The 18,731-nt window shown below is 43.3% G+C and overlaps 1 protein-coding gene across 1 annotated transcript in view; it reads left to right on the forward strand.

Annotated features, from left to right (window-relative positions):
• T265_10525 (hypothetical protein) overlaps positions 1-18,731 on the forward strand; it is a gene marked incomplete at both ends in the record, with an annotated part of 53,279 nt that overhangs the window by 7,876 nt on the left and 26,672 nt on the right. The window contains 3 exons of the mRNA XM_009176918.1: positions 6,546-7,080; positions 12,273-12,548; positions 16,853-17,424. Coding sequence (XP_009175182.1) covers positions 6,546-7,080; positions 12,273-12,548; positions 16,853-17,424 — 1,383 coding nt within the window. The remainder of the gene's footprint in view (positions 1-6,545; positions 7,081-12,272; positions 12,549-16,852; positions 17,425-18,731) is intronic.

Raw genomic sequence — 18,731 nt, forward strand, 5'->3', positions numbered from 1 at the left:
GCAGCCCCCGAGTTTCCGTCAACCTTATGATCTACTTGACCGCGCCTACCTGATGAGCCTCAAGAAGGACGAAACCGGTCGTGGGGTATCGAAGAGCCTTCAGCAAACTTGTGAGTAGTTTCCTTTATGGAAATGCACTTTATTTGTTTTGTGGCACAAGTCTTGTAATTTTGACTTGTTTTAGATACCGACCATCGTACATTATGTCACATCGTTAAGCCGTTCGGTCTGCGGACAATCTGACTGCAATTTAATACATCGGCGTTTCTGGTGGCTATAGAATTTACCGCATTTAGTAGGCTGTAAACCCAAAGTACTCGTTTCGTGTGCTGGATTCAGCCGACCGTTCTTCTTCTGTCTTATTCGCAAAGATAAAAGTAGAATTGGAAGAAAAACTCATGCATCGGTCCACAACAGAGCCAATTTCGGCGAATAAAGCGTCTTGAACTTCGGACTGTGAGCCTATAATCTACCACATGGACAATTAGGATGGAAGTTACACAACACGCAGCTGGCTCTGTGTCACGTTAACTAGCAAAAGTCGCCGTGATCGGGGCTATGCTGGAGAATATGCCAACTATGGGATCAACTACTCCTGAAGACTGTTGTATCTCATCAGAATCGGGTATACGCTATGAGATCCCTTGGAGCTCTTTTGTCCAACAGCGACGGAGAGGAGGTCTGGTGAACTGAAATCCAGCAATTTTCTTAAAACTGATCAATAAACCGTCGACAGAACTTATGCACTGGCAATCCTATCATGCCATTAGAAACTCATTTGTTTGTCCAATCCTGAATCAACTAGGCACTAAATATTCACGACTAATCTACGATTTTAGTCATTGTCAATAGAATTAATTTGTTTTGTTCGATTGGGGTCATCAACGACTGCTTTATATATTTTATATATTGTAAAGCGCTTACACATTTTATCAGTGTTGTCCGTTAAAAAAGCGATAAATTCCCAAAGACTCAGTAAAAAAAAACTTACCAAAAGATGGCGAACAAAAAAGTACAATATGCGCCTGATACCAACTATGTCGGCCATTAACACGGATTGGTTGACCTTGAAAACTTGTGATTCTGCGGGAGAGGATTCGCAAATTACAATTGTCATTGTTACCAAGTGCCAAAGTAGGTAAAGCTAACGTTTAAAACGGGGAGTACAAACGAGGAAAACTGGTTCAAAATTTAAACTTATTTTACATTTTAAAGGCAAGTAATGGCGTTATCAAGTTACGAGGTCTGTGTGTAATGCAATGGAATGGAATCTCACAGACCCTCATTGCAGAGCGCATTTTCGGTCAAAGGTGGTTCTGTGGAAAGCGTCCACGTAAATATCGATTTTTGTCCACACCTTGCACTTTATTTTTCCGATAGACTAGGTCCATTTTGACAGCCAAAAACAAAGCCCAGAAGTTTCGTTTTGTCATCTTAAATAATCCTTTTTCTGCGCCTGTAAGTACGACTCCACACATTGGAAACTGAGATTGTTTTATGTGGAATCTCTCTTGAAGGACTCTTCACTAAAGTACCATCGTTTTTATTGACAGCGACTGTTGAAGGATCATCTTTGGCGCCCTTTGAATCTGTTGAACCATAGACTTTAACCCCCGGGAATGAATGTCCCCAGGTTTGACAAAAATAGAACAGAAAATTTGCGGAAGGTATAACATAGTCGCTTGTGGCGTGATTTTTTCCGCTGCCTTGTTTTTCGAATAGTAACTTGAGTTATGACAGGATTTTGCCACTGAAAGATGATCAAATATCCTTTGAGTAAGACAGCCTTGAAAAGTAGTTTGCACCTCCTGGTGTTTTGATTAGGAATGTACGAATCCCTGCGCTCAAGATCTTGGCTTTCCAGAATAGATTGGTTTCAGTTAAAAACGTAGAGGACATTGCAAACTAAAAGTATGAACATTTGCTCAAGGCTATCACGCTTAGTTTCAACATCCCAGTTACCTTTATAAGTACGCTGACAGAAGTGTGGCAATTCGCGCAATTTGTACGCCTTGGTGACTTCAACGGCGAAGTATAAAAACATTGTCTGGATGGCAGAGGGCGTCGGTGAACTGGTGTGTGTCGCTTCCAGTATATCTTGTAATTTTCCGTCAAATTGGTTGATGTCTAATAGCAAGGAAGTGGTTAGGTATGCCAAGCTAAATATCATGGTGGACGTGAGTGTCTATTGGTGTGTAGCAGCATTGAAAAAAACCCCAAAAACTTTGGTTTCGCTACATTAACTGTGGCATTGCTTTCAGGTGTCCGGATACAGTAGTGGAAGTAGCTATTCGCATCGATATTTTGCGAAAACTGGGCTAACCAAACTGAAATTCGGCAGAATATTCTCCAAGCAGATTTGGTGCACAAATGCAGTCCCACATATCTTTTTGGGCTGAAATACTTTCACAGACCACGAAATCAAAAGGGCATCTGCTGATCACGCTGCCTTTTTGTAACGCTGACTAGGTTTCGCATCTACAAACAGGCAAGGCCCTGTGAAGTCGTTGCGATCGAAATCAAAGGGCATCTGCTGATCACGCTGCCTTTTTGTAACGCTGACTAGGTTTCGCATCTACAAACAGGCAAGGCCCTGTGAAGTCGGTGCGATTTATAAGGTAAAGCTAACGTTTAAAACGGGGAGTACAAACGAGGAAAACTGGTTCAAAATTTAAACTTATTTTACATTTTAAAGGCAAGTAATGGCGTTATCAAGTTACGAGGTCTGTGTGTAATGCAATGGAATGGAATCTCACAGACCCTCATTGCAGAGCGCATTTTCGGTCAAAGGTGGTTCTGTGGAAAGCGTCCACGTAAATATCGATTTTTGTCCACACCTTGCACTTTATTTTTCCGATAGACTAGGTCCATTTTGACAGCCAAAAACAAAGCCCAGAAGTTTCGTTTTGTCATCTTAAATAATCCTTTTTCTGCGCCTGTAAGTACGACTCCACACATTGGAAACTGAGATTGTTTTATGTGGAATCTCTCTTGAAGGACTCTTCACTAAAGTACCATCGTTTTTATTGACAGCGACTGTTGAAGGATCATCTTTGGCGCCCTTTGAATCTGTTGAACCATAGACTTTAACCCCCGGGAATGAATGTCCCCAGGTTTGACAAAAATAGAACAGAAAATTTGCGGAAGGTATAACATAGTCGCTTGTGGCGTGATTTTTTCCGCTGCCTTGTTTTTCGAATAGTAACTTGAGTTATGACAGGATTTTGCCACTGAAAGATGATCAAATATCCTTTGAGTAAGACAGCCTTGAAAAGTAGTTTGCACCTCCTGGTGTTTTGATTAGGAATGTACGAATCCCTGCGCTCAAGATCTTGGCTTTCCAGAATAGATTGGTTTCAGTTAAAAACGTAGAGGACATTGCAAACTAAAAGTATGAACATTTGCTCAAGGCTATCACGCTTAGTTTCAACATCCCAGTTACCTTTATAAGTACGCTGACAGAAGTGTGGCAATTCGCGCAATTTGTACGCCTTGGTGACTTCAACGGCGAAGTATAAAAACATTGTCTGGATGGCAGAGGGCGTCGGTGAACTGGTGTGTGTCGCTTCCAGTATATCTTGTAATTTTCCGTCAAATTGGTTGATGTCTAATAGCAAGGAAGTGGTTAGGTATGCCAAGCTAAATATCATGGTGGACGTGAGTGTCTATTGGTGTGTAGCAGCATTGAAAAAAACCCCAAAAACTTTGGTTTCGCTACATTAACTGTGGCATTGCTTTCAGGTGTCCGGATACAGTAGTGGAAGTAGCTATTCGCATCGATATTTTGCGAAAACTGGGCTAACCAAACTGAAATTCGGCAGAATATTCTCCAAGCAGATTTGGTGCACAAATGCAGTCCCACATATCTTTTTGGGCTGAAATACTTTCACAGACCACGAAATCAAAAGGGCATCTGCTGATCACGCTGCCTTTTTGTAACGCTGACTAGGTTTCGCATCTACAAACAGGCAAGGCCCTGTGAAGTCGTTGCGATTTATACTGACATATATATATTATATATTATATATATTATAATATACATATATTATATATGGACAGCGTTCGTCTTGGTGGACGGTCACGGACTGGATTATGGAGAGAGTGGTGTTTTGGAATAGAATTTTATCTGTTTTGTCAAAACCATTTTCAACTAAATTCCGAAGGTTTTCGCTTTCACAACTCATTTAAACCCACGAAAACCAACATACAACCGGTCAGTTATAATTCGAAATCAGCTTTACGAACAAATTCGTCCCACGGACACACTTAATGAGCTCAAGATTCAGAGAAGTTGTGTGATTTAAAACACCTGTTACTTTTTCCACTTGACGTCGGAATACAAAGATCTAAGCGTTAGTTTTTCAAAGATGTGTAGTCGGATGCTTTGCTTCTCCCCCGCATGACAATCAGAAATCTCTCAAACAAGTTTTCTTGTTTATTTTTGGTTTTGATTGGTCGCCTAAGTAAAGGCTTATTTCACGACTGCATCATCCTTACACAAAGATGAGTTCAAAAGATTTGATTACCAGCATGGTAACACTTTTTAAACATCTTGATCGATTTAGTCAAGGTTGTCGGCCATAAGCGTGACAAACCGAATGTATATTGCTGAGTTGATCAACCATCCTGTGAAGGAATTTAGCTGTTTTGCGTCAAATTGAGCACAATGCATCTGAGAACAGTAAACTCAACGGAATGGAAGTTTAGAATTTTTTGTTCCAATCGGAATGCTATTAACTTCCCTGCAAACTCCGTCCATATTATTATACATGTGAGAAAAGTTAATGGCCTGATCGGTACGGTTTTACTAAACTCAGATAGAGGTCCTGGCCGAATTCAAACCCCAAGTGCATTAGGAAACTTTGCAGTTACTCATTAGCTTCACATATTTTGTTGCCAAATACTGTAAACCTCTCCTGCTGAAAACCGAAATAGTGTCTAAAATTCAGGGCAACTTGCATCCCATCGTGTATCCGCTAACCTAACTGTATCGATCTGTCATCCGTTTTTGGCGTTCAAACCGGCGCAGTTCACTGGCAAGTCATTAAAACAATTCGAACGATTTAGCAGACTGACAGAATGCATTTAACCAAGCAAAACAATTAGATTAACTTGGTAGTGTAAAAAAAATAAGCGATGTGTTGCATAACAGTAAGTAGGGTTTGGTTCACCCATTGATACCGTTTAAAAATCCCACGTGAGATGCTTCTTGCTTCTTTGATTCCACTTCAGTAGAAATCAGTTATTTTTTTGAACACCGATTCCAAATAAGAACACCTCGCCACGTTTTTGCAATTTATCAAAGGCCTGTCATTAGTTGTAGTAGAAATAATTCATAGCCAATGACAAACTTGGACGCATTTCAGATGGGTTTGCGAGTTCAGTAAAACTTGCATTCATGTTTTTTTGTGGAATCGCGTACATTACACAAATGTCTTAGTTGGATGTTACTGATGAAACGCAAAAATTCCCATTTATTCCGAAACGATTTACACCTTAGTGTGGATTATCACTTCACTGTATCCTGCTGATCTATTTAAGTAGTATATGTATTTGTATGTGAACGTCTACAGACAGTACGCTACCAGTTCTATATGGCACCATACTGGGACTAATCCCGATAGTTCAGTCATCGTTGTTCCTCATTCGTTGCACATATATTGAAAAATACCCTTTAACCATACTTGCTTGGTATAAACATAAAAACCCAGTACGTGTGTCACGGGATTGAAAGTGGTCTTTCTAGCTTGATTTTAAAATATGGAAATCGCAGCGACCAAACCGCCGTTTTGTCCCATATGTGATCCTATCTCTACTGAAAAGCCAATAATCACTGTGTATCTGCTTCAGACACGCTGAGTTCCATCAGCAGGGCGCATCTCACGAGGCTTCAGGAAGTCTTGAACTCCACCTATTATTAGTTTGAAGGCTTAAAATTTTGGCATCAGGTGGCTGGCTAGCCACCAATGTGAATGACTCTAGTTGACGTGATATAGTATAAGCCATCCTTCTATTTGGGTGCGATTATTTGCTCGCGGCCAGACAATTAAGTGTTCAAAGGGCCAGCAAAAAATTCAAAGGTGAGAGACTTCCCGAAATTTCATGAGTCGTCTCCCAATACGGATGAAATGGATATCCAGTGTTTCTGGCTTTTCAGCGTGGACTGACTTCACTGGTTGGATGAAATATTTACAAAAAATTCCAAAATTTGCTCACGCTACAGATTTTCGAGTTGAAGCATTTTGCTGTAGTAAATAAATCACGACAAATTCGGAAACTACTTGGATCAAGCTAGTAAAAATACACTAAGTACTTCCTGAATAACACATGGGGAAAAGCAATCAGCGAATCATACTACTTTTTCAGAATTTAATTGGACAGATACAGAAATACACTCGCCACTTACGAAAAATTAGGTGAACGGAATTGCTTACGGGAAACTGAGGCGTAATTTCCTGTATTTGATCCTGGCATCAACAGGGACCATGTAATGCAGCGCTGAAAAATTGACCTTCTAAAGATCTGTCCTTTAATTTTCACTTCAGCTTACTATGTGTATTTGGATCACTACTGATCACTGTTCAGTCTTGCCAACCCGGTTCGGATGGCCAGTTCAGTCAACTTGAACTGGGCAGCCCAGCAAATGTTACCGCTCCGCTGGGCAGTGACATACAGTTCATTTGTTGCGGTGGCACCAGATGGACATACGAAAATAAAGATGAGTACCTCACTCGTGAAATCGGTCCACATCCGGACGCGGCCGGAGCACCGGACAAGATATCTGCTCCGCATCTGACGGTGGTGAACGTTGCCCAGGAAACGAACATGGATACGCGGAATGCGGTACCGACCACGGTCTACACAATGCACGATGACAAAGGGCGCTTGCTGTTGATTATCAATAACGCGGACATGCGCGATATGGGACATTATCGCTGCCATGGTCCCACTGGCGTGCAGGACGCTTTCCTTGTGGTAACGCCGGAAAGATACACGGATGATCAATCAAGACCTGCTGTGATCGAGCATGGTTCGTTGATTCCACGACACGTTATGTTTTCTTCAGATCAGTTGAATAAGGTGAGGCAGGTCGTCCCTAGGAAGGTCGCTGGTGACCTGAGGAAATGCTTTTAGGTGGAAGGTGGATTTTTTCCTACGTGATGTTGAAAATGATAAAACCCGGTTTGCTTACCTCGAAAATATGTTTCCTTAGGAACAGGTTTTCATCAGTCCATAGAGGACTTGAGAGGGAAATAGGGGAAACAGATATGATACCATCAATGGTTTTCATGTGCCCGGCTTTCAGATTGCGCCAGGTGGGTGAAACCACAAGGTCCTTATAATAGACCACAAATCGATATTGAGACGTAACTGCAAACAGAAACGGTGTATTTGCTTGCTTACTGGTTACTCTTAAAGTTTTAAAAGTTGACGGCCCAGCGGAAAACTAAAAACCGACCATTATCCTCCATTTGACTAGTGACTGATAATATTCGCCTTGCTAAGGTGAGCTCTCATTGGCGAAATACACTCATTTGCAAACAAATTTGGCTTTGCAAGAGACTCACCAGAAACCCAGCTGAATCTCTCGCTTGTGATGTTTCCAAGCAACTGAATATGCTGCATAAGGTCACCTCACGTTTCAGTTGCGATACGTGTATATTCGTGAAGCACTATTCATGAGGTTGCTGAAAATTATTTGCCAGCTGAAGGTTGCTGGCGAATAGTTTTCAGCAACCTCATGAGTAGTGCATCACGAATGTGAGGTGCCATTGTACCAAACAACATTTCATCACATAGCATAAAAATGAAAAGTAACCACAAATAGATCAATACGTTTTATTCATTCAAAAATGCAGTTCGATTTTTCAGTTGTCCATGAGTTACGTGACAGCTTTGAAGCGATTTTAATTTGTGAATGCTGACCAAAACGTCGATCGAATAGGCTTTCGCACGCAACTGTTTTTAAAAAAACCGGAACGACGTGAAGGACTTTTGTCCTGAACACGACAAAAACACTGCAGTAAAGTTTGCAAGAACCAAATAAACATGCCGTTTCTATCCTAATTGTACAAACGTAGGTCACGGGACTGGGGAATTTTGAACAGCAGAAATATTACAGTTCCCATGGGGTTTCCTCTCAGTCCATACTGCTCTGTGCATTCGGACTGCCACAGTTAATTCAATTACTCCCGCCTTGTTTCTATTGGCCGGTTGGCAACCAATAAAAAAGCGATTATCTTGGCTACTACCCAGTGTAATTTTCTACTTAGGAAAGTAGTAGGCACAAACATTTTTTGAGCCAAATTCTTTTATTCAATTGCATTGGGCATCTACGCGAATCGTCAAAGACAGTGGATTTAAGCTATTACCAGACATACAGGTTTAGATCGCTGATCGCTCGGTGTCGTCAGATTTATGCCTCTTGCTTGGGTTGACGGAACAGACGAACAGATTCCGTCTCTCAGGTTTCGTCTGCAAGAAGTGATGCTTCCTGCTACCAAGTTACCGCCAGTTTATTCGTTGTTTAGTGTTACTTATTATTTTACTGTATGCTTAGTAATAATTTCACTGGGCACTGAGTTTGGCATCTTTCAGTTACGAATTGAATAATGCTCAGCTTTCTTACTTAGCTGTAGTGTCCAGCTCTAAACAGTGTCGTAAACGAGCTCTTGGGTGTGAGTAACTGTAGTGCGGTTTTATCAATGTGTTGATTACCGAAACGTGAAATTGAAATTCGATTAGATACGACCATTAACCGATAACCTGAGTCACACGAAGCCTTGTCTCCTGTCGCGCGTTAGCTCAGATGAGTTCACTTCCGCCCCCGGCTATCGTACTTGTGGCCGACCAGGTGTGGTAGTGTTGTGTAAGACTTGTGCTCCTAGTGGCAGAAGGGGCTACATTACAAAAGTGGCCAGCTATCAGTTTAATTTGGCACACATTTGACGTTACACGTATCACTTAGACATACGATTGGTGTGGGCCGAACACACTGCCCGAGAAGTTGCGATAAACAGTCAGCTAATGGGTATTGCCACGGAGCGGTCATTCGAGGCTTCAGGCTTAATACCCGCAAACTTCGAAAGTAAATAGTTTCGCGCATACGGGCTGATTAGGTTTTGTCCACTCAACTCGCATACCATATATCGGGATTTCTAATCCTACTATGATCGACGACATCTACTACTGATAGGCTACTATAAAAGCCAAACCACTATCAACTGATCGGTTTGCCGAGCCTGGCAATTGGCTTGCAAACGTCAATTATTAAACTTAGAGAACAGATCAACAGACACCTGATCAACAACCAATAACGTTCTTGCCAGCCGTGAACGTTTTGGGATGATCTCATAGATGACTATGAAGGCTGTGAGGTTATCCATGTGGTGTCCCGTGTCTATCGGGTGAGCCAAAACCGAGCTGTGATTGTGTCGCACATGACATCATTCGCGAATCAAGCTGGGAGGGTTTCAGACATTTGTTTACATGACGGGCTTGTTTCTGCTTCACGGAGGAAAACAAGCTGGCAGACACGCACATGAACTGGTCTGGAGGGGCAGTCTGGTAGAGGTTATTCTTGCGCAAAGCGTGCCCCTGAACATCCTCGTAAGCTTGGACGTCAACAACTGGTTGTTAGGATCCCGTGTGTATGGCAGACGAGGCTGGACAGGCATTTCTGGCGGCATCATGGTCATAACTCTTGTCGCATGTGACTCTTTTCAGGATCCTGTCGGAAAAGCCATTGTCGCGAAGGATAATTTGGCGTGCTTTGCTCTTTCATTGAAGTGTTGAAGAGACACCGGGTTAGATTGCCATTCATCTCAACTAGGACGGTGCTTGGGATATCATCATGGTGTTCTACTTGATTTAGCAGTAGGTAATAGATCCCATGGTTCCACCTACGGAAAGGTTCAGGAGTGTACTTGAAAGTTGTGGAGATTTCGTCCTGTAAGTGAAGCTAATCTATGCTGAAAACCGAGAAGTTGCGATAAACAGTCAGCTAATGGGTATTGCCACGGAGCGGTCATTCGAGGCTTCAGGCTTAATACCCGCAAACTTCGAAAGTAAATAGTTTCGCGCATACGGGCTGATTAGGTTTTGTCCACTCAACTCGCATACCATATATCGGGATTTCTAATCCTACTATGATCGACGACATCTACTACTGATAGGCTACTATAAAAGCCAAACCACTATCAACTGATCGGTTTGCCGAGCCTGGCAATTGGCTTGCAAACGTTTCGTCACCATACGAAGAGACATCCTCAGTGCGCACTGATGATGTCTCCTCGTACAGTGACGAAACGTTTGCAAGCCAATTATTAAACTTAGAGAACAGATCAACAGACACCTGATCAACAACCAATAACGTTCTTGCCAGCCGTGAACGTTTTGGGATGATCTCATAGATGACTATGAAGGCTGTGAGGTTATCCATGTGGTGTCCCGTGTCTATCGGGTGAGCCAAAACCGAGCTGTGATTGTGTCGCACATGACATCATTCGCGAATCAAGCTGGGAGGGTTTCAGACATTTGTTTACATGACGGGCTTGTTTCTGCTTCACGGAGGAAAACAAGCTGGCAGACACGCACATGAACTGGTCTGGAGGGGCAGTCTGGTAGAGGTTATTCTTGCGCAAAGCGTGCCCCTGAACATCCTCGTAAGCTTGGACGTCAACAACTGGTTGTTAGGATCCCGTGTGTATGGCAGACGAGGCTGGACAGGCATTTCTGGCGGCATCATGGTCATAACTCTTGTCGCATGTGACTCTTTTCAGGATCCTGTCGGAAAAGCCATTGTCGCGAAGGATAATTTGGCGTGCTTTGCTCTTTCATTGAAGTGTTGAAGAGACACCGGGTTAGATTGCCATTCATCTCAACTAGGACGGTGCTTGGGATATCATCATGGTGTTCTACTTGATTTAGCAGTAGCTAATAGATCCCATGGTTCCACCTACGGAAAGGTTCAGGAGTGTACTTGAAAGTTGTGGAGATTTCGTCCTGTAAGTGAAGCTAATCTATGCTGAAAAACCGAGAATTACTGTACAGCTGTTTCCTCCTTATTGGGAATCATCATCAGTGCGCATCTCACGAAACTCCGCAGAGTCTCGAACCCGCGACCACCTGGCTAGTAATTTGAACACTCAATCCTTCGGCCACGGGCGGCTGATCAGCAGTGTAATTAACTCGCACTTAGACAGCATAGATTAGCTTCACTTACAGGACGAAATCTCCACACACAAAAATCCCAAATCTTCTCACACTACCGACAATTTATAAGTAGCTCAGTGGAGGAATAAACTTCAGCCGATGAGTGAAACTTCCATCTGAGAAGTCGTTACTCGAGGAGCCGGTCAACACCTGTGACCGCGTGATGTGGATCCCGTGGTTGAAGGATGGGCGGCGCTATATCCTGTCTAAGTGCGAGTTAATCCCACTGCTGATCAGCTTCCCGTGGCCGAACGGCTGAGTGTTCAAGCTACTAGCCGGGAGGTCGCGGGTTCGAGGCTCTGCGGAATTTCGTGAGATGCGCACTGCTGATGATTCTCAATAAGGATGAAACAGCTATACAGTGTTTCTCAGCTTTTCATCATAGATTGGCTTCACTTACAAGACGAAATCTCCACAAAAGAATTCCAAAAACCCCCTCACACTATTAACAGCACTTGAAGGTACCGGTTCAAGTTCGAAAGAAGATGGATAAGTCTTTGAAGCGCAAACTACTGAACTGAAGTTTAGATGCCGCATGGAGATTTTCAAAGATGTTACCGTGCTGAATGTGATATCTCTAAGCCTTGTCACTGAGTCATCAAACAAAACTGGAGCGGAGATGACCCCATGAGGTCCTCATCTATAAAAATGTTCCTCGACATAATGAAGTGCGTGAGCAGATCTCTGATGAGTTTTGCGAATCTGCCTTGTTTTTTAACGTTTTTAAACAAAATTCGAATAGTATCTACTTTAGGCGAGCCAATTGTTGCCACAGAATAGCTTTCGATTGATCTAAGTTATATTATACGTTTAATGCACAAGGAACTCGCTAACCGCACAATTAGTAGGCAATGTTATGATAAGCAGAGCGGTTTCATATTTATCGACTCAGCACATCGTCTACACGGACTCTGTTAAATCACATCACCTATGAAGCAAATGTCTTCGCTCAGTTGCTGGATCCTTTACGTAAGATTACCAAAGCCTATCTGTTTATTCTGTCGTCAGGCTCATTCAAATGTGCGAACACTGTTCACAGATATTGCTATTCTTTATAGGTAATTCTGAATTGTCCCATCACCGATCGATCGCATGTCATCCAATCATGGTTGTGGCGAGAACCCATACTCCCAAGTTCAGAGGAATTCTTGAAGGTTCCTCAGGGCAAACCACCAAGCCGTACGGTGACAGCCAATCGGGCAGGGCTGCACGAGGGAGGGCATGTGGAAATCGGTCCAAATCTGGCCTGGGCCAGAATAGTGGATCCGCTGTCACCAGAGGCCCCGGTCAAACTCTGGTGTCAGTTTGAGAAACCGGTGGCGTGGGATAACAAGGTGAGTGTGAATACAAGTCCACTGAGTTGCTGGGTGTAGATGAGATGTGAACTTTCTCAAAAGTTTGTGTTGTCCATTCGTACTGAACACCTAGAATGATTCGAAAGGGTGTAAGTGGCAGCTAATGAAAACAAACTTTTGATCACACCTGACTTGCTTACACCCATCAACCCATCGATTATTCAGGTTAGAACAACTGGGTTCAACGCTATCCAATGCTAGTTCGTCGGGTCTTCATCTGTACTACGCTATAGGATGCCCCAGGTTGTTGATAAGATTGGGATCGGTAAAACAGATTTATCAAACTGCACTGTTAAAAGAACGGGAGAGACGAGATTTCATCGGATTGGCCTTTTGTCCAAATGTTTACAAAGAAAGCTGAAAGGGTGAGAAGCATGGGGCTTTAACTGTTTTATTGCTGTGACTGGCCGGCCGCTTGCTGCCTAAATTATTCGACTGGAGCGATGTTCCTCTGGTGGTCAATGTAGATAATCGACGTATACGCTAAATTAGCCTCTTTAAAATTGATCCTAGATGTAAGGCTATCACATGAAAGGACAACCGCGCTTGTCTTTCAGGCGTACCCTTACAGAAATGACCGAATGTGAACATAACTCTGTGCCCATTCTGAAGGGAAACTCAGCTCCCTTCACTGACAACGAATACGGGTGATCAAGATATATTTGACAGATGGTTGACTAGCTTTTTCTACTGGATTCATCACTTGTGTGCGGAAACAAACTGCACTAATTTCAAAACTGGCAAAATTCAGTTTTCACAATCAGTTTCTTGAAATTGCAGTCCGGCGCGCGTAAGTCACTCCATAGGTGCTACTGTATTTTGAATGCGTAATGACTGGCGACCCTCAAGTGTGGAAAAAGTACTGAATTTTAAGCACTAACTGTATAACAAATTGTATTTGATTGATTAGAAGCTATTTAAACCTGACTATGTGTCACCATCAATACAAGGGCAATCGCTGTCGTCGAAGTAACGGGATATCGGTTTTAGTTCGGTTTGCTTGTCAGATTACCTATTTGTCAGCCTCAATCAAGGGTAATCATTCAACTCGAGATTAAGGTGTCAGCCTGCTGACCAGAAGATCTGTGGTTCGAAACCACACTAGTGGTCTCAACTGCACCTGTCTAGCCTTCGGCAACCTGGCAATATCTCAGCCCTTGTGCCTTCACTGAGTGACATGTTAACCAGGCATAGAAAGAGTAGTCCATCTGCGGTAATGGTTCTGTCATGGCAAACTTGTCAGTGTCAGTCGTACTATGCTCAGGGCGAAATAACTTTGTAAGTCCTCGATCCCTAGGTTAAATTCACAACGGTTTGTTGGCATGCATAGCTGTTATGCTGTACTGTGAGCACATAACTTTTATCCGCGCTGTGCAAAGTTCAAGGTCGTTCTTTATGAACTTTTGGTTCCACGGAACAACGAGACTATTTGCCAGTAATAAAGAAAGATCTATACGTTTCTCAAGGACTTTTCAAAGTACTTAATTAAGGTTTCAACAAGAGGCAATCTGGAAGAGAAATTTGGGACTCTTCCAATAGCTATGCAATAAAGGGTTCAAGTGGAACATAAGGTTGGTGCAAACTCGGGGAGTGCGCCTACCTGATGAGCACCCAAGAAGGGTGAAACCGGTCGTGGGCTGTCAAAGAGTTTTCAGCAAACTTGTGAAAAACTTATGAAAAAAGGCTTTGAAAGTTTACTTCCCAAATTAGCTACAAAGTTCAACCCTAGTAAGTCTTCCACTGACTTTCTTGAAGAAAGGTAATGTTCCTGGAAAGACCCAAAGGATATTTTCTGCCAGCCACGACTCAATGTGGCATTCGCAGTTCCAAAGAAGAAGGCCTTAATGCCCCCCACCTTGCATCTATCATTTTCCAAGGGATTTAAAAGGAATAATTTATTCTCAGTGTAGCCTTTCAACTAGTTGTACTATCATATATATATTATATATATTCATATTCATATCACTCTCGTTTGGACATAATTATTCTGATGAGTACACGCCTAAGGGGGAAGCACTGGACTCGAGTTTCGCCCTTATTAGACCTAATCAGCGCCCGGACTTGAACTCCGGACATCTGACATGTGAGGTGAACGTGTTAACACTGCTCCATTTGTACGCATCTGAATTTCCATGTCTGAACAGGCGAACGTGTTTACGCTTGAGCGATCTGATCGGTGTGTTCTACTCATCACCGAACGGCGATGACGATCCGATAACATAACTTGGTTGTGACGATCGATTGACTCGCCAGTCAGGACTTTCCACTCAGGTAGTACCACAGAAGCTTGACACCCTTTGGATAACTTTTCGATTTCTGTCTTGGGGTTCGCGAGCCAGGTATTGTTCATATTCTTATCACTCTCCTTTGAACGGATGCGGAAAATCATGTGCGTCCAACGTGCACTGGTGGAGTAGTGTCAACACGCTCGCCTCGGATGTAGGTGGCCGGGGTTCAAGCCCAGGCACGGCCGTTAAATGGTCAGCGCTGATAACCTAGAGTCCAGTACTTTTCCCCTTTATTTCGAACTCACCAGAACAATTATGTCAGGACAGAAGGACGAGTGTTCAAACGAGAGTAATGCGGATATGATTAATTCGTATACCCAATACCATACTTGTTGAATCTTTCCGCTAAGCAGCTAGATTTAACACTTTCAACATCTCCGGCAAGGATGAAAGAGTCGTGCATTCCGTTCACACGGGCTGAATGTGTCACTAATAGGAACTTGAGATTTACTCATAACGGAAGATTCCTGATATGCTGGAATTCATTCCTCTAGAAAGAGCTCCGTTTCGGTCTGTATCCATATTATTACTGAGTTTGTTGCAACTTGCCTGTCACAGTACGCGAGTCATCCGCTTCGCTTGTAGGAAAATGAAGGCAGACGACACGCTTGGTTGAAACCTGATTCATCTTCGAAGTCAAGCTCCTCAGCAAACACCTCGCTTGATTCCCCGTCTGTAGCAAGTTCGTCTGTTCAGAACTTACCCAAATGGGTTCATGGTGTGCGGCAGTAGATCGGCCGGAGAACTCTGTTCATGCGTGAATAGTTAATGCACTGCAGTTCCCCTAAAATTTGAGCAGAACATTCTAGAACATTCTAGATCACTGGAAAGACCTCCTACAACGATAACAATGAGCCAAATATGGAGAGCTATTACACGACTGTGGTCAGCACATTCGTCCAGATTATTTAGTCACCGCTGATTCCCCGTAGCAAGTTCGTCTGTTCAGAACTTACCCAAATGGGTTCATGGTGTGCGGCAGTAGATCGGCCGGAGAACTCTGTTCATGCGTGAATAGTTAATGCACTGCAGTTCCCCTAAAATTTGAGCAGAACATTCTAGAACATTCTAGATCACTGGAAAGACCTCCTACAACGATAACAATGAGCCAACTATGGAGAGCTATTACACGACTATGGTCAGCACATTCGTCCAGATTATTTAGTCACCGCACTCAAAAACCGACCTTCTGTCAAGGATTTGAAGAGGGTGGAAAAATAAAAAAGCGTGTGGAGTGATCCACTGTACTATATGACCAGCTTGTTGTGCCAAGCCCCAAGACCCACAAGTCAAAATATGCACTTTCTGTTATTGAGTACAACTTGATATCATGATAAGCACCCACCTCCCAATCATTTGTCTAGTCCGCCCTGGTAATCTTGATCCTCACATTTATGTATGCATGTGTATCAGTGACCCATGCGTGTTTGTGCCCAGTCTGTTGGGCCTGTTCCGACCTGCTCTGTCGTGAGTTCCGTGTGATCGCATAGCCAATCAGAATCACGACAGCGACCTTGAAGGGATGACCAGATTACATACTACCGAGCCAACATTTCACTCACCGTTGTTTGGTTTGCGCGTCTAGACTGTCAGTCGATGACAGACTTGCGCACTTGTTGACGCCACGAGCAAGGACAGCTGAGGTTTGCTGCGTTGTATTGCTTATCTTGGCTAAACAGCATCGTAGACTTTCGAAACCAATTCTTACTTTTGATTTATTCGGGATTGTCAAACTTACGAATGACTCCCGTCTGGGGTACCTCATTACCTATTATTATATGATTGTCATAGTAAAGAGATTTGGTTGACCAGTTGAACAAAAATCGAATCATACCCTCTTAAAGCACGCCAACCGCTTCCAGGCTCACACCACTGCCCAATTTGGTTATCGCAGGCATGGAACCAGGAGAGAACTATTACACTATTTGTAACTCAAGTTTTTTCCCGCACATTATTACTTTGAATCCGCGCAACAAATGTGTTTGCACTTTCCAGGAACCTGTGGTCGCCTACTACGTGTTGGACTGGGAATTATATGAGCCAATCGCGCCGAAAGTATTCCTATTGCCTTTACAAGAATGGAGCCCAACTGGTGTTCCCGGCTTACAAGCACCACTCGGAGACGCAACAGTTATAATTCAGACACCGCCGTCCCCGTACGACGTCAATCCTGCAGTGATCTCTCATCAGATTGAACAGGCCGAAATGCAACAAAGGTCAGGCGCGAAGGTCATTGTATTGGAACACAAGCCAGCACGGTTTGTTTGTCGTTTTCGAAAAATCGATCGAAGTGGCCTGGCACAACCTGAGGTGGTCGAACAACGGTTGCCACCTCAACAAGTCTACTGGTACCGTGGCGGCCAATCGGTACATGTTCCTCCATTTCACGTGGACAACAGTCTAGTCACCGCGTCCGGACTGTCTATTCTTGATGTGAGGTCATACCCAACCATGTCAACGCGAGATGGCGAATTGCAAAGCTTTCAAGTACCTAGGGAAACGATCACCTGTGCTGTTACCAGTGAGGTGAAAAGTGACCCAGTCTACAAGGTCACAACCAACGCCAGGTGAGTACAAGTAGCGTATTGAGTACAGAATCGTCACACAGTTGCTCAAATCTTGTTCCTTCATACTTAAGCATAATCTGTGACAGTCCAAGAGTGTATTCTGCACCAAACTTCCCTGGAATATGCAGCTTTTTTCAAGCGTATTAACCAGATCAATTCACCGTTCGTTCTAAGTTGAACGACCCGTGTAATTAAAAACGGAACTTACCACAATATGTAACCCGTCCCCACTCATACTACTCGCAATTCTGCATTTCATCGTCACTGATGTTCGAAGCGAAGAAAAGGAAGTAGTATCTCCACAATTCAGTAAAAGTTCAGAGAGTGAAATGAATTTTTCGTGCACTCGCAATTGCGGACTTTGTTTAAATTTTCATGCAGTCTGGCGGAAAATTGTGGTTTGAAAACGGGCTCCTAAAACAAGACTCGTTCATGAAGTCGCTTGCATATGAAACATCCTGCGGTTAAAGGTCGAGCACTTTCATACAGATGCTTGTTGTATGGATGTACTGGAAAGTTTTTCGAAAATCGGACCACGTCGAAATCGGATGTGCCCGAACAGGTTATATCCGACGACCAGCTGGAACGCCGTGAATAACTTTTTTTTCGGAAGAATATGTCATTAAGGTAACTTTGAAGTCCATACTAGGCAATGTTTACTTTGCGCCGCGACTATTCCATTTGACTGAGGGAATCTCGGGAGTCGTGGAGTACCCCGCATACTGAACAGTCTGATGCACTTCACTGCATAGACGTTGATGAAAATTCTTCGATAGCTCACGACCGGTTCCGCTTTTTTGAGGGCTCATCAAGTAGGCACAGTTTCCGGACTGATATTGGCAATAAACTGAATTGCAGATCAATACGGTCTTGATGGGAGACTCACCTGGTGCCCAGTCGTTTATGATGTTCTTAGTCGATTGACCCCACGGAGTGCACTGCGATCTCTCGAATGTTGTGCCAACTGAAACAGGAGACAGCCTGATTCGGCACGTATAGTGGAATAATAGTATCATAAACACAGTCGTTTAGTTCTTAGTCGATTGACCCCACGGAGTGCACTGCGATCTCTCGAATGTTGTGCCAACTGAAACAGGAGACAGCCTGATTCATTCGGTATAGTGGAATAATAGTATCATAAACAAGAAGTTCAGCTGAATTCCAAGGGAACCATCCGTCAAAACCAAGTTTGTATGCAGACGAATGTGTAAGCCAACCGACGAATTTCAATTTATCGTAAGTTTTAAAGTGGCAGCTGGCTGATGACAAATTCTATTCCAGGGTATGCTAATTGAGTCCCTAAAATT

Source organism: Opisthorchis viverrini, assembly GCF_000715545.1.
Source record: "Opisthorchis viverrini unplaced genomic scaffold opera_v5_373, whole genome shotgun sequence".
Taxonomy (NCBI): Eukaryota; Metazoa; Platyhelminthes; class Trematoda; order Opisthorchiida; family Opisthorchiidae; genus Opisthorchis; species Opisthorchis viverrini.